Here is a 21,671-nt window from a genome sequence, read left to right on the forward strand (position 1 = left end):
AACTTTTAGAGAGGGTGTGGTAGGTAAGTTTGGGGTGCCAGGTGTAAATGATAATGGGAGCCCTTTGATTGAACTTTGTATAGAAAGGGGTTTAGTTATAGGTAATACATATTTTAAGAAAAAGAGGATAAATAAGTATACAAGATATGATGTAGGGCGAAATGACAGTAGTTTGTTGGATTATGTATTGGTAGATAAAAGACTGTTGAGTAGACTTCAGGATGTACATGTTTATAGAGGGGCCACAGATATATCAGATCACTTTCTAGTTGTAGCTACACTGAGAGTAAAAGGTAGATGGGATACAAGGAGAGTAGAAGCATCAGGGAAGAGAGAGGTGAAGGTTTATAAACTAAAAGAGGAGGCAGTTAGGGCAAGATATAAAGAGCTATTGGAGGATAGATGGGCTAATGAGAGCATAGGCAATGGGGTCGAAGACGTATGGGGTAGGTTTAAAAATGTAGTGTTGGAGTGTTCAGGAGAAGTTTGTGGTTACAGGAAGGTGGGTGCGGGAGGGAAGAGGAGCGATTGGTGGAATGATGATGTAAAGAGAGTAGTAAGGGAGAAAAAGTTAGCATATGAGAAGTTTTTACAAAGTAGAAGTGATGCAAGGAGGGAAGAGTATATGGAGAAAAAGAGAGAGGTTAAGAGAGTGGTGAAGCAATGTAAAAAGAGAGCAAATGAGAGAGTGGGTGAGATGTTATCAACAAATTTTGTTGAAAATAAGAAAAAGTTTTGGAGTGAGATTAACAAGTTAAGGAAGCCTAGAGAACAAATGGATTTGTCAGTTAAAAATAGGAGAGGAGAGGTATTAAATGGAGAGTTAGAGGTATTGGGAAGATGGAGGGAATATTTTGAGGAATTGTTAAATGTTGATGAAGATAGGGAAGCTGTGATTCCGTGTATAGGGCAAGGAGGAATAACATCTTGTAGGAGTGAGGAAGAGCCAGTTGTGAGTGTGGGGGAAATTTGTGAGGCAGTAGGTAAAATGAAAGGGGGTAAGGCAGCCAGGATTGATGGGATAAAGATAGAAATGTTAAAAGCAGGTGGGGGTATAGTTTTGGAGTGGTTGGTGCAATTATTTAATAAATGCATGGAAGAGGGTAAGGTACCTAGGGATTGGCAGAGAGCATGCATAGTTCCTTTGTATAAAGGCAAAGGGGACAAAAGAGAGTGCAAAAATTGTGAGGGGATAAGTCTGTTGAGTATACCTGGTAAAGTGTATGGTAGAGTTATTATTGAAAGAATTGAGAGTAAGATGGAGAATAGGATAGCAGATGAACAAGGAGGCTTTAGGAAAGGTAGGGGGTGTGTGGACCAGGTGTTTACAGTGAAACATATAAGTGAACAGTATTTAGATAAGGCTAAAGAGGTCTTTGTGGCATTTATGGATTTGGAAAAGGCGTATGACAGGGTGGATAGGGGGGCAGTGTGGCAGGTGTATGGTGTAGGAGGTAGGTTACTGAAAGCAGTGAAGAGTTTTTACGAGGATAGTGAAGCTCAAGTTAGAGTATGTAGGAAAGAGGGAAATTATTTCCCAGTAAAAGTAGGCCTTAGACAAGGATGTGTGATGTCACCGTGGTTGTTTAATATATTTATAGTTGGGGGTTGTATGAGAAGTAAATGCGAGGGTCTTGGCAAGAGGCGTGGAGTTAAAAGATAAAGAATCACACATAAAGTGGGAGTTGTCACAGTTGCTCTTTGCTGATGACACCGTGCTCTTGGGAGATTCTGAAGAGAAGTTGCAGAGATTGGTGGATGAATTTAGTAGGGTGTGCAAAAGAAGAAAATTAAAAGTGAATACAGGAAAGAGTAAGGTTATGAGGATAAAAAGATTAGGTGATGAAAGATTGGATATCAGATTGGAGGGAGAGAGTATGGAGGAGGTGAATGTATTCAGATATTTGGGAGTGGACGTGTCAGCGGATGGGTCTATGAAAGATGAGGTGAATCATAGAATTGATGAGGGGAAAAGGGTGAGTGGTGCACTTAGGAGTCTGTGGAGACAAAGAACTTTGTCCTTGGAGGCAAAGAGGGGAATGTATGAGAGTATAGTTTTACCAACGCTCTTATATGGGTGTAAAGCATGGGTGATGAATGTTGCAGCGAGGAGAAGGCTGGAGGCAGTGGAGATGTCATGTCTGAGGGCAATGCGTGGTGTGAATATAATGCAGAGAATTAGTAGTTTGGAAGTTAGGAGGAGGTGCGAGATTACCAAAACTGTTGTCCAGAGGGCTGAGGAAGGGTTGTTGAGGTGGTTCGGACATGTAGAGAGAATGGAGCGAAACAGAGTGACTTCAAGAGTGTATCAGTCTGTAGTGGAAGGAAGGCGGGGTAGGGGTCAGCCTAGGAAAGGTTGGAGGGAGGGGGTAAAGGAGGTTTTGTGTGCGAGGGGCTTGGACTTCCAGCAGGCATGCGTGAGCGTGTTTGATAGGAGTGAATGGAGACAAATGGTTTTTAATACTTGACGTGCTGTTGGAGTATGAGCAAAGTAACATTTATGAAGGGGTTCAGGGAAACCGGCAGGCCGGACTTGAGTCCTGGAGATGGGAAGTACAGTGCCTGCACTCTGAAGGAGGGGTGTTAATGTTGCAGTTTAAAAACTGTAATGTAAAGCACACTTCTGGCAAGACAGTGATGGAGTGAATGATGGTGAAAGTTTTTCTTTTTCGGGCCACACTGCCTTGGTGGGAATCGGCCAGTGTGATAATAATAAAAAAAATATATGCTTTAATGTAAACACTTGATCTACACATCCCCTACCCACTCTAAAACCTCCTTGCTCATCTGGAATCCTGCATTCTGTCTTGCCTCTAATTCTTTCAATAATAACCCTACCATACACTTTTACTGGTATACTCAGTAAACTTATTCCTCAATAATTTTTACAGGAATTATACATGCTCTCTGCCAATCCCTAGGTACCTTCCCCTTTTTCATACATTTATTTAACAAAAATACCAACCACTCCAACACTATATCCCCCCTGCTTTTAACATTTCTGTCATGATCATGTCAGTTCCAGCTGCTTTACCCCCTTTCATTCTATGTAAGGCTGCACACACGTCCCCCCACACTCACATCCTGCTCTTCTTCACTCCTGAAAGATGGTATATCTCCCTGGCCAGTGCATGAAATTACCACCTCACTTTCTTCGTCAACATTTAAAAGTTCCTCAAAATATTCTCACCATCTACCCAATACCTCTATCTCCCTATCTACTAACTCCCCTACTCTATTTTTAACTGACAAATCCATTCGTTCCCTAGGCTTTCTTAACTTGCTTATCTCGCTCCAAAATTTTTTCTTATTTTCATCAAAATTACTTGACAGTGCCTTTCCCACTCTATCATCTGCTCTCCTTTTACACTCACCACTCTCTTCACCTTTCTTTTACTCTCCATATACTCTGCTCTTCTTATAACACTTCTGCTTTGTAAATATCTCTCATAAGCTAACTTTTTCTCTTTTATCACACCCTTTACTTCATTGTTCCACCAATCACTCCTCTTTCCTCCTGCACCCACCCTCCTATAGCCACAAAGTTCTGCCCCACATTCTAATACTGCATTTTTAAAACTATTCCAACCCTCTTCACCCCCCCCCTCCCCAACTACTCATACTTGCACTAGCCCACCTTTCTGCCAATAGTTGCTTATATCTCACCTGAACTTCTTTCTCCCTTAGTTTATATACTTTTACCTCTCTCTTACTTGTTGCCATTTTCCTTTGTCCCATCTACCTCTTACTCTAACTGTAGCTACAACTAAATAATGATCCAATATATCAGTTGCCCCTCTATAAACATGTACATCCTGAAGCCTACCCATCAAACTTTTATCCACCAATATATTATCTAACAAACTACTTTCATTACATGCTATATCATACCTTGTATATTTATTTATCCTCTTCTTCATAAAATATGTATTACTTATTACCAAACCTCTTTCTACACATAGCTCAATTAAAGGCTCCCCATTTTCATTTACCCCTGGCACCCCAGATTTGCCTACTACTTCCTGCAAAACATTTTTACCCACTTTAGCATTGAAATCCCCAACCACAAGTACTCTCACAGTTGGTTCAAAACTCCCCACACATTCACTCAACAATTCCCAAAACCTCCCTCTCTCTCCTCTACATTTCTCTCTTCTCCAGGTGCATATATGCTTACTATAACCCACTTTTCACATCCAACCTTTATTTTACTCTAAATAATCCTTGAATTAATACATTTATACTCCCTCTTTTCCTGCCATACCTTATCCTTCAACATTATTACTACTCCTTCTTTAGCTCTAACTCTATTTGAAACCCCTGACCTAATCCCATTTACTTCTCTCCACTGAAACTCTCCCACCCCCTGCAGGTTTGTTTCACTTAAAGCCAGGACATCCAGCTTCTTCTCATTCATAGCATCCACAATCATCTCTTTCTTATCATTCACACAACATCCATGCACATGCAGACATCCCACTTTGACAATTTTTTCTTCTTCTTTTTAGTAATCTCTATAGGAAAAGGGGTTTCTAGCCCATTGTTCCTGGCATTTTAGTTGACTTTTATAACATGCATGGCTTACAAAGGAAAGATTTTTATTCCACTTCCCCATGGATATAAAAGGAAAAGCAATAAGACCAAGAACTATTAAGATAAAATAAAAAAAACTTGGATTAGTGTGTATAAATAAATGTGTACATGTATGTGTAGTGTGACCTAAGTGTAAGTAGAAGTAGCAAGACTTACCTGTAATCTTGCATATTTATGAGACAGACAAAAGACACCAGCAATCCTGCCATCATGTAAAATAATTACAAGCTCATGTTTTACACTCAGCAGTATGGTAGTACCTCCCTGGGTGGTTGCTGTCTACCAGCCTACTACCTACATTATTATTATTATTATTATTATTATTATAATAATAATGATAGAGCTTCAATTCCCTAAATTAATAATAATAATAATAATACATAAGTAGGTAGTAGGTTGATAGACAGCACCCACCCAGGGAGGTACTACTGTCCTGCCAAGTGAGTGTAAAACGAAAGTCTGTAATTGTTTTACATGATGTAGGATTGCTGGTGTCCTTTTTCTCATAAACATGTAAGATTTCAGGTACATCTTGCTACTTCTACTTACACTTAGGTCACACTACACATACATTTACAAGCATATATATACACACCCCTCTGGGTTTTCTTCTATTTTCTTTCTAGTTCTTGTTCTTGTTCATTTCCTCTTATCTCCATGGGAAAGTGGAACAGAATTCTTCCTCCGTAAGCCATTCATGTTGTAAGAGGCAACTAAAATGCCCGGAGAAAGGGGCTAGTAACCCCTTCTCCTGTATAAATTACTAAATTTAAAAAGAGAATCTTTTGTTTTTCTTTTTGGGCCACCCTGCCTCAGTGGGATATGGCCGGTGCGTTGAAAGAAAGACTAATACATAATTCAGAATGCTGTCGCTACCTGCCACAGCTGATGCCAAAGCATCCTTAAGCAGTACACATGTTTACATCACTGTGGGAGCAGTTGTCTCGTGCTTGCTTGCATTTTTTGACAGTCATTTGGCCAAATTTCTTTTTTCTAACCACGGGTCCTAAGAAAGTAAGTGCAAATGACAGTGCTGAGAAGAAAAAGAGGATGATTTCCATGGACTTAGCCAGGCAATACCAGCTTAGTACATCTACGATATGTAGATACTAAAGCTGTATCAGTTATGTTCAGTGATTAAACAAAACAAATTGTATCACTTAAGTTCAATGATTAAAAAAAAATTGTATCAGTTAAGTTCAGCGATCAGACAAAACAATGTTGTCGTTGGAGGTTTACACGGCCACTGACATCATACACCGCACCCTCAAAATCTCCCACCCTCAACCTCCCCTACCAACTCTGCTCCAAGTGTGTAAGTACATATACACTTTATATAAACAGTTTAATATTTCTTTACATTCTGTAGTGTACAGGTCCTCCATCACAAATCCGGCATCATTGGGACCTGTAATGTGCTGCATTACTGAGTTTGCCGGATTACAGAGTGGTTAGGTTAGAATACACTTAATAATATTAACCAACTTGACTTACACAGTTCATCGAACATCGGCAAAAATTTAACATTTCCGCTACTTTGAGCTCAATTTCAAGGTACTTTTTGTCATGAAAGCAATCAAAATCATGTCTATTTCTGTAATATATCTTCCATTCTATCAAATGAGCCCCCAAAAAATGAGAATACAACCATAAAAACCATATGAAAATATACTGCAAAGAAGCGGCTAATGGCTGAGAAGTGAACTCTCTTGTTTATCGTCCGTCTTTTTTATTTTTGTTGTACGTTAAGAAGCATCTTTCTATCATACATTGCCCAAGTTTCAATGAGATAGCCCAACAAACAACTGAGAAAAAAAAAATTTACCAAAAATCATATATTGCAAGCCCAAGCCAGGTACTGGAAATAAGTCACTTTGTCTGACTTTTCTGGGTTATCCTAGGTTCTCTATACATACACTGCTATGTATGATAATCTATGTAACTGTATTTGTGTATACCTGAATAAACTTATTACTTCTAGTCTGTCATCTGAGTACAAGAAACCGCCCATTCACTTATTTCAACTACCCAATAAAGTGGTCAGAAATTGGCAATTTGGCCGATTTCACACAAATTTCAACAGATGCCAATTTCAAAATAGGGTCTAGAATAAACAATGCAGACATTCCTGGCACTAAAATAACATTTTCTGTTCATTAGTCATGGCTACAGACCCCTCTTATATTACTCTTGCTTACCATTTTGAATTTTTATTCACAAAAAAAAAAATAGAAGATTTACTGTTATGCAGACTGCTGCATTATTGTAATAATTGTATAAATAATGTCAACCCATTCTTGACTACGTATTGGAATTTGGACTGGCAGGCGGACAGGTATTGGACGGTGACGTCATTTGTTTACTCTTGAGCTTCGCTAAAGAATAGAACATTTTCACTACTGTGAGCGCAGTTTCAAGGTACTTTTCGTCATGAAAGCAATCAAAATCATATCTATTTCTGTAATATATCTTTCATTCTATCAACTGAGACCGAAAAAAATGAGAATATAACCATAAAAAACATACAAAAATATACCGCTAAGGGATGAGAAGTGAACTCCGCTATTTATGGTCTGATTTCTTTCATTTTTGGTGTATGTTAAGAAGTATCTTTCCATCATACATTGCCCAAGTTTCAATAAGATAACCCAACAAACAACTGAGAAAATAATAGTAATAATATAATAATAATAATAATAATAATAATATCTTTATTTACTACACATACATGTACAAGGTATACAGGCCTAGCTGACATCAGTGACATACTATTATATAGAAAGCCTCTTGTTATGCAGAGTATTTCAAGAAAATTAGGTCAGTGTCCCAAGATAACACCCACACTAGTCGGCTAACACCCAGGTACCCATTTACTAATGGGTAAACATAGACAACAGGTGTAAAGAAACACGCCTAATGTTTCTACCCTGGCTGGGAATTGAATATTTCCCAAAAATCATATATGGCTAACCCAAGCCAGGTACTAAAAATAAGCCATGTTGACTATTTTGGGTTATCCTAGGTTCTCTACACATATTGCTGCTATGTGTGATAATCTATATAGAGAAAATGACTTTTTTGTTTCAGGTTTATGGTGCAGTACGAGTGTATATCACAGCCCTGTGCTACACTCTGTTTTCTCTAATATAAGCCACCAAGACAGGGATAGGAGAATGGTACTTGTATACCATATCCTATTCATACCTCTTTCGAACTGCTCGGAGTTATGCCAAATATTATTTATTCTGGAGTATTTAACATGTTTTATGTTATTTATATTGTTTATTATGTCATATTAGATCAGTTGTGATAGGCAAATAAGCTGTAGTGTTGATATTAGCATAATAATAAAGCATATTCTCCTGCTTCATGAGACTGAGTTCATGGCAGCCGACAGTGGCTTCAAAGCCACCTTATCTTTAATGGATAATGTACTGTGTAGGTGCTTTACATAATGAGAAGCATTTCTTTTATACATTGGAACCATGGCTAAGGCTAAAAGTAAGCAGGTTAAAACAATAAATGGAGAAAAAGAAATTGGAATGACTTGTGCAGCAAGTAGCGCCATCAAGCAGTACCAGCAGGTTGGTGTGGCGACCCTGGAAATTTGAAATTATGCTAGCCAAAATTAGTGCCGAATAACTGAAGGAACCGAATAACTGATTGCTGGTTCTGTATTATGATTTATTATGATTTTATACAATAATTCTGCAGTTAGCCTCACAAATACTCCGGTTTCTCTTTCAGTAAAAGCATGCTATAGTCAAAGTTGGACGGGAAATGGTGGACACTTTCACTGCTGCCTCTGCCACCATATTATGGCCTCTTTTATTCATTCTAGAGTATATATCATGTTTCTGTGTTAATTATATTGTTTATGTCATATTAGATGAATTGTGATACATAAATAAGCCATACAGTTGATATTAGCATCATATTCAAGTACTTTGTCTTGTCTACAGAGTGCAGGAATAGATTAATGGCTTTTCAGTTAATTTAAATAAGGAAAATTGATTTGATATACAAGTAAATTGAATTACAAGTTGGGTCACTGTACCTGGTCTTGGTAAGATAGGTTGGGATGGTACAGTCAGGTCATCTGAATTGTGATGTCAGGACATTCAAGGTAAGATAGTGATTGGTTTTGATGTGTTTACTGTACACACTGAATAGGTAGGAAATGGCCAATAAAATAAACAAAAAAAGATATAAAAAAAGAACGGATGCCCAAATGTTGCTCTTCATAAACAATAAACATGTTGGTACAACAGTGAAATAGGTTACAAGAGGTAGGAAGCCTACAGCCACTGTAAATTAACCAAATTTTCTAGAAAGATTAAATACTGAGCATGGTTCTTCTCCTGTCGAATTAACCCTTTGACTGTTTCGGTCGTATATGTACATCTCACAAGCCAATGTGTTTGACGTATATACAATAGACCATCATTTAGCACGAGTTTATTTGGCACGATTCGGGTATAGCATGATTGAAGAATTGCAGCACAATTTTACGTAACACGTAAAATTAATTTAACACGGTTCAGTTTGCGGGAAGGAAAAAAAATCCTTTTCCTCAAGCGGCCACATTGTTGTGGATCAGCCGGGGAGACCTCCCGCCATCCCTTGCCAACCCCCCGACACCATCCCAGCATTCGTACTTCATACGTGTCCAGTCTTCCTCTGCTACAAGCTAGCTGTGTTTGTGAATTGTGTTTTGATCTTGTAATTACTATATCTTGTATCTGCCAAGCAATCATGACACCCAGTAGGCATACCAGTGTTGCTGAAAGTGGCAAGAAAAGGTATAAGCATATAAGTTTTAGAATTAATGAAGGAAACAAAGATATTAGACAAGAGATAACCATAATGAAGTGTTACTTTGTATACAGAAAAAGAGGTAAACATGAGTTTGTGTGACTGACTGACTTGACTGAATGACTTAACTGACTGACTTATTGGCTTGACTGAATGACTTATTGACTTGACTGAATGGCTTACTGACTTGACTGAATGACTTGACTGACTAAATGACTTGACTGGCTGACTGACTGAATGACTTAACTAACTGAATGACTTACTGGCTTGACTAACTGACTGACTTAAAGTTGGACACTCCAGTACAACCATCGACTTCAGTACCAGAACCTCTACCATCCACCTCAGCCCAGTAGGGCCACACCATAAATCTCCACTCTCTTTACAATCATCTACAAACACCAGCACCCACAATTTAAGGTAAGAAATACTATTATTTCTGTTACTTTTGTAGTCTTAACCAGTAAAAACAACATAATACATCACAATGTACTACAATTCCATATTCACTTTTTTGTAAGATGTGGAGGCGTAAAAAAAGAGTTGTTTGACTTTTTTGGGGCTCCCAGGAATGTAACCGTATTTTTCCCATAAGTTCTTCAGTTCATCTAACAAGGTTTTTACCTAGCACGCCATTGTCAGGAATGTAACTATAGTGTTAAATGACGGTCTACTGTATACTCAAAAATTCTAGTGGCTTCAGATCAAGCGGGAAAAAGCTGGTAGGCCAACATGTGAGAGAATGGGTCTGTGTGGTCAGTGTGTGCAGTATAAAAAAAATCCTGCAGCATGCAGTGCATAATGAGGAAAAAAAAACTTTTTGGATTAAAATGCCGACTTTGAGGTGTATTTTCGTATAGTATTTATAGGTGTATTCATGTTTTCTTGGTCTCATTTGATGGAATAGAAGACACATTGATTGGTTTCACTATGAAAAGGACCTTGAAATGCTACTCAAAGTAGCGGAAATGTTCAATTTTTGCCAATGTTTAAGAGTAAACAAATGACATGATTGTCCAATAAATGTCCAACTAGCCATTCTAATACACAATCACAAATGGGTTGACATTATTTATACAATTATTACAGTAATGCAGTAGTTTGCATAATAGTAAATCTTCTATTTTTTGTGTGAATAAAAATTCAAAATAGAAAGCAAGAGTAGTATAAGAGCAGCCTGGAGACATGACTGATGAACAGAGAAAATGTTATTTTAGTGCCAGAAATGTGTGCATTTTTCATTCTGGACCCTATTTTGAAATTGGCATATTTTTTAATTTGCTTGAAATTGGCCAAATTGCCAGTTTCTGACCGATTTATTGGGTAGTTGAAATCAGTAAATGGGTGGTTTCTTGTACTCAGTCAATAGAACAAATGGAGTTCTAAAGAAATAGTTATGAGTTTGGTCGACTGGAACAACAGAATTGGCCGAAAATAGGGCTCAAAGTGGGCTAAATCGCTGATTTGTAAATATCGCCGAGATTGCTAGCTTTGTGAGTGTAATTTCATAAGTTTTCCATCAGATTTCATACTTTGGTGTTATTAGCATCAGGAAAAGATTCTCTATCATTTCATAAGATTTTTTTTTTTCCAAATATTTTGTGACACTGTGAGAGACTCTAGGATTGGGAGTTGCGACAGTCAAAGGGTTAAGTAGTGTGTATTATGCTTCAATTATGCAGTTCTCATGGCTCCAGCAAATCATGTTTAAATTGCTTCAACAATTGTAGAGAATGATAATACAGTATAGAATTTAGTAATATTGTTTTAATGTCACCTTTGCACCATTCATAACATTTCTAGTATATTTTTAAATGTTTATGCAGTAGTGTACAGCCTCTCCTCAGTGAAATACTCGTTTACTGACGCCTCACACATATGTTGGGCTTTGACTAGTATTTATACCTAAATAATGTATATTAGAGCTGATTTCCTCTATTCTGTTCATTTCAGTATACAGTACACTACTGTATAAACATTTAAAAATATACCAGAAATGTTATAAATGGTGCAAAGGTGACATTAAAACAATATCAAAGATGATTAACACAAACCCACTACCATTATGGTATTCTCCTCACTTAGCAACAAATCCGTTTAATGACGTGGTCTTAGGTACGGAACTCCGTCGTTAAGTGAGGAGAGGCTGTACTGTGTATTACACAGAATAGAGGAAATCAGCTCTAATATACATAATTTCAAATTTATTTATTTCTTTGCAAGTAGCACATTGAGATTATGTATTTACAATAATGGGTTGCAGTGCAAAGAATGCCTCTGTTATGCTTAGGCATTATTGGTGGATTTAATTTAATGGCTTACTGACTGCTTAACACTAAAGAAATTTATCATAGTTGTACAGTAGTTCTATTAATTATAAGTGAATCTAATTTATACAAACAAGGATATATTCATATATTCAAAAATGCTTTTTATGGAACATGATTCAAGAGTAATTTCCAGTAGTTTACAGTATGAGACTGGTACAGTTTGGTGAAGGGCAGTACTGCTTTTGGTAGGTATGTATACTTCTGTGTGGTAATTTGTCAATATATGAACTTCGTTGTCTAGTCTCTAAGTTTTAAGAATTAGGTAATTAGTAGATTTATTGGTAATGTTAAATATTGAGTATTTAGGCTAGGGTGATTAAGTGGCTTTTGAGAAGAGTCTTAAATTGATTTTCAGACTCCGTTACTTTAATATTTTCTGGTAATGAATTCCAAATTTTGGGGCTCTTTATGTGCATAGTGTGATATGGACACGGGGTACATCAAAAAGAGATCTGTGTCTTCTGTTATGGTCGTGTGTCCTGTTGAGGTTGGTGAGGAGAAGTTTGAGTGGAGGGTTTATGTTTGCATGTATTGTTCTATGTATGTAGTAGGCACATGAATAAGTATGGATGTTCTTTATGGTGAGTGGGAATTTGTTATCATTCTGATTGCTGCCTTTTGCTGAGTTATTAGTGGTCTTAGGTGATTTAATATTGTTGATCCCCATGCACAAATTCCATATGTGAGATAAGGGTAGATGAGTGAATGATACAGTGCATCTTATCTTTGATAGGATGCCTTAGAGATTTTCTTGGTGATTTGCTGTATATGTGTCTGGAACTTGAGGCTGCCGTCAGGTTGGATTCCTAGGAGTTTTCCCTCCGTGAGTCTTGTGACGGGTGATCCCTTTTAGCGTTATGTTAAGTGGAACATTTGCGGCATTCTTTCCAAACTGAATGAATAGGTTTTGTCAGTATTCAGGGTAAGTTTATTAGCCATCATCCAGGCAGACATTTTCTGCAATTCAGTATTCACAGTGTTGGCGAGTATAACTGGGTTTAGGTATGTATATTATTCATAGAGCCCATCCTAAGTCCAAGTTGTTGGTAAATGAGTACATCGCTAAGTGAGGAGAGGCTGTATTTTTGCATGGTAAATGAAAATTTGCACTTTATTGTTATCATTAATGCAATATTATTATTGAGAATTTCTGGGCCTACTGTGTTGGTAATAATGGGTTTGACTAGTTATCATAATTTCAAATTTATTACTTAGGTTTTTTATTGTATTAGTTTTTTAACACGTCAGCCATTTCCCGCTGAGGCAGGGTGACCCAAAAAGAAAGAAAAAACTTTCATCATCATTCAGCACTTTCACCATCATTCATATCATAATCACTGTCTTTGCAGAGGCACTCAGATACGACAGTTTAGATGTCCCTCCAAACAGCCAGCATCCCACCTGCTAACCGGTTTCCCTGAATCCCTGCCTACACTCCAACAGCTCGTCATGTCACAAAACCCATTCAGCTCCATTCACTCCTATCTAACATGCTCACACTTGCTTGCTGGAAGTCGAAGCCCCTCGCCCACAAAACCTGCTATGGCCCCTCCCTCTGACCTTTCCTAGGATGACACCTGCCCCGCCTTCTCATGTATTAATTAAGTGTAATGCTTGGAATATCCTTTACAAATAGATTTTGTGCTTTGTTGTTATGCTTTGGATATTAGGAATATTTCATTTCCAATTTCAATTTTGTCCTTAGCTAATTTAGGGGGACCTGAATGAGTTACCCACAGGATTATATTCTACAAGATGAATTCCATGTCTGTTTGGCAGTTTTTTGGTTTAGCTCAATTATCCCCTAATATCCTATACAGTACTGTACCTTACATTTTTACTATATATTGAAAACTTCAAGTAATAAAATTCCATTTAACATTGACAGGAGTCAAGCTTAGATATGGATGTAGATGAAGGAAGTCCTCTTCCAGTACCAAGAAAGCAAATGAAGTTGAAGAAACCTGAAAAAAATACAAAGAAGGGAAAAAAGAAGCTTGGCAGACCTTATAAAATAATTGTGGACAGTAAGTACAATGACATGAATATATCACCTGAAACTGCTACGTCTATTCCAACAAGCATACTTCTTATGGCAGGCACCAGTTCACGGGGAAGAAAGATAGTTCGCAAGGAAGATATGATGTTTGTGTCATCTTAGTTGGAGAGAATTGTATAAATTCTAATAAAAGGGAATGATTGTTTTCATGGTACTGAAGCTTATCATCATTTCCTGCAATGTACATTAAGTTCTCACTTGTATGGTCACGAATTTAAAAAGTTTTACTTGCTGGCCACCATCTTTTATGGTCTAGTGATGAGACCTGCAGCTAATGTAAGCTGTATTTAAGAACTATGAGACCTCTATAACTTTTATATTTTTTATATAAAACTCTATAATGTATATAAATTACTAAGATACCAAAGATATGTAAATATATAAATATATGTAAAAATATATATATGTGTTCAGTAATTATATGAAAATAATCTGCATTGGTTTATGATTTATATGAAAAAAATTGAAAATGGGCAGTAATATTCAGTGAATTTGTTTTTTTATTCTTAAAGTCACATTGTTATAAATTCCATATTTAGTATATCCAAGTCAGGCAAATAAATAAATTCATATAGCTACAATAGTAGGAAATCAAAATATGTAACAGTTGCCTCAGAATTTTGCAACAAGGTTGTGTATAGAACTAAAGGTATTGCACAATACAAGGTAACAGTAAGTGCTTCTATAACATCTCTGGTTCTAATCTTACATAAATATGCAGCTGGGAAAGTTTTGCATAATTTTTTGCAATGCAAGTTTTTATTGGACAGAAAAAAAGGTCATCTACATTCGTGTACAGTATCTTAATTCTGCTCCAGGTAGCTTAAATATTAATTTCTTCATATTTTCCTGAGGATGGGTAAGGCCCCCTACACTCCCCAGTCTGTTTTATGGGTTTTTAATCCCTTAACTGTCCAAATGTTGATCTATGTTTCCACTGCTAGCACTCTGAGTATTTTGAAAAAAAAAAAAAAATTAAAACAAAGAGGGCAGTTTTCCGTATGTAAAAATACTAAAAAAAAAAAAAAAAAAAAAATTTTAGCACCAGTACTTATCGAGACACAGTAGGGCCCCACTTATATGGCAGGTTAGGTTCCAGGCTACTGCTGTAAAGTGGAATACCCCCTTTTTTTTCATTTATAAATGCATATAAATGCTAGATAACAGGTTTACACTAACATATATTAAGCTAGCAAAAGAATGAGGCATTAAAAACCACAAAAAGTAAAATACACACACAGTACACTTGTTACTTACCTTAAAATATTAACCCTTAAATGATCCAAACGTATACAGTGGACCCTCGCATAGCGCTATTAATCCGTTCCTGAGAGCTCAATGTTATGCGAAATTATCGTTAGGCGAATTAATTTTCCCCATAAGAAATAATGATAATCAAATTAATCCGTGCAAGACACCCAAAAGTACGAAAAAAAAAATTTTTACCACATGAAATATTAATTTTAATACACACAAACCGAAGAAGACATGCACAGTTACATGACACTTACCTTTATTGAAGATCTGGTGATGATTGATGGGATGGGAGGGGAGTGTTGATGGTCTTAGTGTTTAGAAGGGGAATCCCCTTCCATTAGGACTTGAGGTGTCAAGTCCTTTTCTGGGGTTACTTCCCTTCTTCTTTTAATGCCACTAGGACCAGCTTGAGAGTCACTGGATCTCTGTTGCACAACATATCTGTCCATAGAGGCCTGTACCTCTCGTTCCTTTATGACTTTCCTAAAGTGTTTCACAACATTGTCAGTGTAATAGTCACCAGCACGGCTTGCAGTAGCTGTGTGAGGGTGATTTTCATCAAAAAAGGTTTGCACCTTAAGCCACATTGCACACATTTCCTTAATCTTTGAAGTAGGCAACTTCTTCAGTTTCTCTATCCCCTCCTCCGGAGCAGTTTCCTCAGGTGTGGCCTCTTACTGTTGAAGATGATCTAGCAGCTCATCAGTGGTTAGTTCTTCATTGTCCTCCTCCACCAACTCTTCCACATCCTCCCCACTAACCTCACCAATATGAGCACTAGTTCCAGGCATTTTTTTCCTGCTCACCTGGGTGTTAGTCAACTGTTGTGGGTTGCATCCTGAGGGACAAGATTAAGGACCCCAATGGAAATAAGTTACAGTCCTCGATGATGCACTGACTTTCTTGGGTTATCCTGGGTGGCTAACCCTCCGGGGTTAATCGTTTCTCGGTAATTGTTTCACGTTAAGCCACACCAACAACACTCCACATCTTCGAGTAATACAGCTGATGGTGGTGCAGCAACAACAGCTGACTGTGGTGCAGCAACAGCTGACCATGGTGCAGCAACAGCTGACCATGGTGCAGCAGCATTATTATTATAATCAAGGGGGAAGCGCTAAACCCGAAGGATTATACAGCGCCTGGGGGGGGGGATGTGGAAGGCATTCAGGCTTAATTCGGGGAACTGGAGCATGCACAGATCCAATTCCCTAAATCAAGAGCCCCTCACCAACATCAAGGAACCTTCCTTGAGGTGCAGCAGCAGCTGTGGTGCAGCAACAGCTGACTGGTCTAATAACAGCTGACTGTGGTGCAGCAGCAGCTGACTGTGGTACAATAGTATTCATCACCCTTTTTACCACAGGGTTGGCACTAGAAGCTTTCTTTGGGCCCATGGTGGCTTATTTAGCAGTTACAAGCACTATAAATAATGGAATAATACAAAATGTATCGAATGTATGCATGCAACCGGCCACCCTGGCTTGTAAACAATGACAGCAAGGCAGGCGCTCAGGCTGGACGGACAGGTTCGGGACGAGTCATGTTCAGAAACAGCTGATGGTGGTGCAACAGCAGCTGACCGTGGTGCAGCAACAGCTGACTGATCCAGCAACAGCTGACTGGTCCAGCAACAGCTGACTGATCCAGCAACAGCCGACTGGTCCAGCAACAGCTGACTGGTCCAGCAACAGCTGACTGATCCAGCAACAGCTGACTGGTCCAGCAACAGCTGAACGTGGTGCAGCAGCAGCTGACTGGTCCAGCAACAGCTGATTGTGGTGCAGCAGCTGACTGATCCAGCAACAGCTGATCGTGGTGCAACAGCAGCTGACTGATTCAGCAACAGCTGACTGCTCCAGGAACAGCTGATCGTGGTGCAGCAGCAGCTGACTGATCCAGCAACAGCTGATCATGGTGCAGCAGCAGCTGACTGATCCAGCAACAGCTGACCGTGGTGCAGCAGCAGCTGACTGTGGTATGATAGTATTTCTCACCCTTTTTACCACAGGGTTGGCATTAGAAGCTTTCTTGGGGCCCATGGTCACTTATTTTGCAGATGAAATCACCAAAAACGCTGTAATAATACGAAATGTTCCGATTGTATGCTTGGATGTTACTGCGGAGGCTGGCTTGTAAACAATGCCCCCTGCGGAACATGTGAGGCTGGCTCAGGCCGCACATTAGATGCGTCTAGGACGAATAGCATTGAGCGAGTTTTTTAGCGGTATGCGGGGCAAAATTTTAGTGATAAAATGTATCGGTATGCTTATTTAACGTTATGTGATGCCAACGGTATGTGAGGGTCCACTGTATATACGTTTTTTCAACATTTGAAAGTATGTAAAAAAAATGTAGATCTTCTTTCTTGTTTTACATTTAAAAATAAAAAAAAGTAGATAAAAGTTTTTTTTACACGTTATTTTTTAAAAATATGTAAAAAAACGTAGATCTACTTTTGGAGCACTACGGATTTGAACGTCGATCTGCTTGGACCGTTTAATGGTTAATATGAATGTGTGAAAGGTGAGTGGGGAGTAAAAGTTTTTTCATGTCAGCAATAAGTCTGACTTTTTTAGGTTATCCTAGGTTCTCTACACACATGCTGCTGTATGTAACTGTATTTGATGGCTGCCTCAGCCATCGACATACCACCTTGATAGTAAGTTTATTCAGGTATATACAAATACAGTTACATAGATTATCATACATAGCAGCATATGTGTAGAGAACCTAGGATAACCCAGAAAAGTTAGTTCACTAAATTTAATCTTTTCTAACTTGGCACTTTCAGTAAGAGGCTTATGACTTCTTTTTATCACAACTAAGCTTAGATGCCATCGTCAATGAGAGCCTACTAGTTAACGAAATAGTAAACGAGAGAGAGTGAGATACTCGGAGTTCAGACAATGTAAAAACACAAATTGAATGGGTGGTGGGTGATCACTCGGCGAAACCATTGTGTCAACCATCTTTGATATTGTTTTAATGTCACCTTTGCACCATTTATAACATTTCTGGTATATTTTTAAATGTTTATACAGTAGTGTACTGTATATTGTAATAAACAGAATGGAGGAAATCAGTTCTAATATACATTATTTAGGCATGAATACTGGTCAGAGAGCCCGTGATAAGTCTTAGTTGTCAGCAAACAAGTACATCACTAAGTGAGGAGAGGCTGTATAATAATAATTACCTCACAATACATACTCTTACATTGTGTATGAGTTAGTACAGACGAATAAACAGCAATACAGTTGTCCCTCGTTCATCGCATTTAATCCATTCTTGGAGGTGCTACTATTATCGAAATCTATGATTTTCGAATCAATTTTCCCCATAAGAAATAATGTAAATACAATTAATCCGTTCCTGACACCCAGAAGTATTAAAACAAAAAAATTTTTTACATGAAATATAGATGTAGTACATAAACAATACAATGAGACATGATGAATGAAACGTTACCAGCATAACACTTACCTTTATTGGCGATTCTTCTCAATGTATGGAAGACTGGAGGAGAGGGATTGGATTATTTACAGTTCGGAAGGGGAATCCCCTTCCATCAACACCTCAGGTACCAATTGTTTTTCTGGGGTTACTTCTCTTCTCTGTTTCTTAATGCCACTAGGACCACCTTGAGAGTCACTGGAGTCCTGTCTCGCAAAATAACTGTCCAGAGAGCTCTATTTCTGGCGTCTCTTTAACACTCCCCTAAAATGGGCCAAGACTTTGTCACTGTACATGTTGGCAACATGGCTTGCAACAGCCTTGTCAGGGTGATGTTTCTCCATAAATCTTTCCATCTTACCCCACATTTCAAAAATCTCCTTAATTTCTGAAGAAGGCACCTTCTTCCATCTCTCTTCCTCCTCCTCTGCAGCAAGATTCTGAGCTGCGATCTGTTGCTGTTCTTGCTGAAGCTCTTGCAGCTCCTCAGAGGTGAGCTCTTTGTTGTGGCCTTCCACCAACTCTTCCACATCCTCCAAACTTGCATCCTACCCCATGGAACTCCCCAGTGCCACAATAGATTTAACAACAGACATAGGCTCATCAGGGTCAGCCCCAAACCCTTCAAAATCCCTCTTGTCGACACAATCTGGCCACAATTTTCTCCAAGCAGAGATCAAAGTCCTGGTAGTCACTCCCTCTCAAGCCGTACCTATAAGGGTTATGCAATGGAGGATGCTGAAGTGTTCTCTCCAAAAATCTCTTAGGGTCAAGTGAGTGAGTGAGGTCACATTCAAGCACCTTTGAAACATTGCTTTGGTGTAGAGTTTTTTAAAGTTTGCAGTGACCTGCTGGTCCATGGGCTGGAGGAGAGGAGTGGTATTCGGGGGCAAGAACTTTACTGTGATGAACCCAAACTCCTCGAAAATTAGGTCATCAAAGTTTGGAGGATGAGCAAGTGCATTGTCCATTACTAGGAGGCACTTGAGATCCAATTTCTTTTCCAGGAGGTAATTCTTCACACTAGGGCCAAACACTTCATTGAACCACTCGACGAAAATTTCCCTCGTGACCCATGCCTTATTATTAGATCTCCAAAACACACACAATTTACTCTTCATAACATTTTTTTCCTAAACACACTGGGATTTTCAGAATGGTACACTAGTAACGGCTTCACTTTGAAATCCCCCCCAGCATTAGCACAGAACATGAGCGTCAGCCTGTCTTTCATATGCTTGTGTGTTGGCAGTGCCTTTTCCTCCTGTGTAATGTAGGTCCTCTTTGGCATTTTCTTCCAAAAGAGGCCTGTTTCGTCACAGTTGAACACTTGTTCAGGTTTCAGTCCTTCAGCCTCTATGTACTCCTTGAATTCAGGTTAAGAGAGTGGTGAAGCAATGTAAAAAGAGCAAATGAGAGAGTGGGTGAGATGTTATCAACAAATTTTGTTGAAAATAAGAAAAAGTTTTGGAGTGAGATTAACAAGTTAAGGAAGCCTAGAGAACAAATGGATTTGTCAGTTAAAAATAGGAGAGGAGAGTTATTAAATGGAGAGTTAGAGGTATTGGGAAGATGGAGGGAATATTTTGAAGAATTGTTAAATGTTGATGAAGATAGGGAAGCTGTGATTTCGTGTATAGGGCAAGGAGGAATAACATCTTGTAGGAGTGAGGAAGAGCCAGTTGTGAGTGTGGGGGAAGTTCGTGAGGCAGTAGGTAAAGAAAGGGGGTAAGGCAGCCGGGATTGATGGGATAAAGATAGAAATGTTAAAAGCAGGTGGGGATATAGTTTTGGAGTGGTTGGTGCAATTTTTTAATAAATGTATGGAAGAGGGTAAGGTACCTAGGGATTGGCAGAGAGCATGCATAGTTCCTTTGTATAAAGGCAAAGGGGACAAAAGAGAGTGCAAAAATTATAGGGGGAGAAGTCTGTTGAGTATACCTAGTAAAGTGTATGGTAGAGTTATTATTGAAAGAATTAAGAGTAAGACGGAGAATAGGATAGCAGATGAACAAGGAGGCTTTAGGAAAGGTAGGGGGTGTGTGGACCAGGTGTTTACAGTGAAACATATAAGTGAACAGTATTTAGATAAGGCTAAAGAGGTTTTTGTGGCATTTATAGATTTGGAAAAGGCATATGACAGGGTGGATAGGGGGGCAATGTGGCAGATGTTGCAGGTGTATGGTGTAGGAGGTAGGTTACTGAAAGCAGTGAAGAGTTTTTACGAGGATAGTGAGGCTAAAGTTAGAGTATGTAGGAAAGAGGGAGATTATTTCCCAGTAAAAGTAGGCCTTAGACAAGGATGTGTGATGTCACCGTGGTTGTTTAATATATTTATAGATGGGGTTGTAAGAGAAGTAAATGCAAGGGTCTTGGCAAGAGGCGTGGAGTTAAAAGATAAAGAATCACACATAAAGTGGGAGTTGTCACAGTTGCTCTTTGCTGATGACACTGTGCTCTTGGGAGATTCTGAAGAGAAGTTGCAGAGGTTGATGGATGAATTTTGTAGGGTATGCAAAAGAAGAAAATTAAAAGTGAATACAGGAAAGAGTAAGGTTATGAGGATAACAAAAAGATTAGGTGATGAAAGATTGGATATCAGATTGGAGGGAGAGAGTATGGAGGAGGTGAATGTATTCAGATATTTGGGAGTGGACGTGTCAGCGGATGGGTCTATGAAAGATGAGGTGAATCATAGAATTGATGAGGGGAAAAGGGTGAGCGGCGCACTTAGGAGTCTGTGGAGACAAAGAACTTTGTCTTTGGAGGCAAAAAGGGGAATGTATGATTGTATAATTTTACCAACGCTCTTATATGGGTGTGAAACATGGGTGATGAATGTTGCAGCGAGGCGAAGGCCGGAGGCAGTGGAGATGTCATGTCTGAGAGCAATGTGTGGTGTGAATATAATGCAGAGAATTCGTAGTTTGGAAGTTAAGAGGAGGTGCGGGATTACCAAAACTGTTGTCCAGAGGGCTGAGGAAGGGTTGTTGAGGTGGTTCGGACATGTAGAGAGAATGGAGCAAAACAGAATGACTTCAAGAGTGTATCAGTCTGTAGTGGAAGGAAGGCGGGATAGGGGTCGGCCTAGGAAAGGTTGGAGGGAGGGGGTAAAGGAGGTTTTGTGTGCGAGGGGCTTGGACTTCCAGCGGGCATGCGTG

General features: G+C 38.8%; 1 protein-coding gene across 2 annotated transcripts in view; it reads left to right on the plus strand.

Annotated features, from left to right (window-relative positions):
* LOC128696380 (uncharacterized) overlaps window positions 1-13,951 on the plus strand; it is a 320,039-nt gene extending 306,088 nt beyond the window's left edge. Inside the window, exon 18 of one of the 2 annotated variants that reach the window (XR_011392930.1) lies at window positions 13,627-13,762. Coding sequence is in view for 1 of the 2 variants with exons in the window: in XM_053787632.2 (XP_053643607.2) it covers window positions 13,627-13,899 (273 nt within the window). In the remaining variant the exon portion in view is untranslated. Of the gene's footprint in view, window positions 1-13,626 lie in introns of both variants that reach the window. The other variant, XM_053787632.2, reaches the window with a different exon arrangement.
* The last annotated feature ends 7,720 nt before the right edge of the window (window positions 13,952-21,671 follow it).

Source organism: Cherax quadricarinatus, chromosome 39 (genome assembly GCF_038502225.1).
Source record: "Cherax quadricarinatus isolate ZL_2023a chromosome 39, ASM3850222v1, whole genome shotgun sequence".
NCBI classification, from domain to species: Eukaryota; Metazoa; Arthropoda; class Malacostraca; order Decapoda; family Parastacidae; genus Cherax; species Cherax quadricarinatus.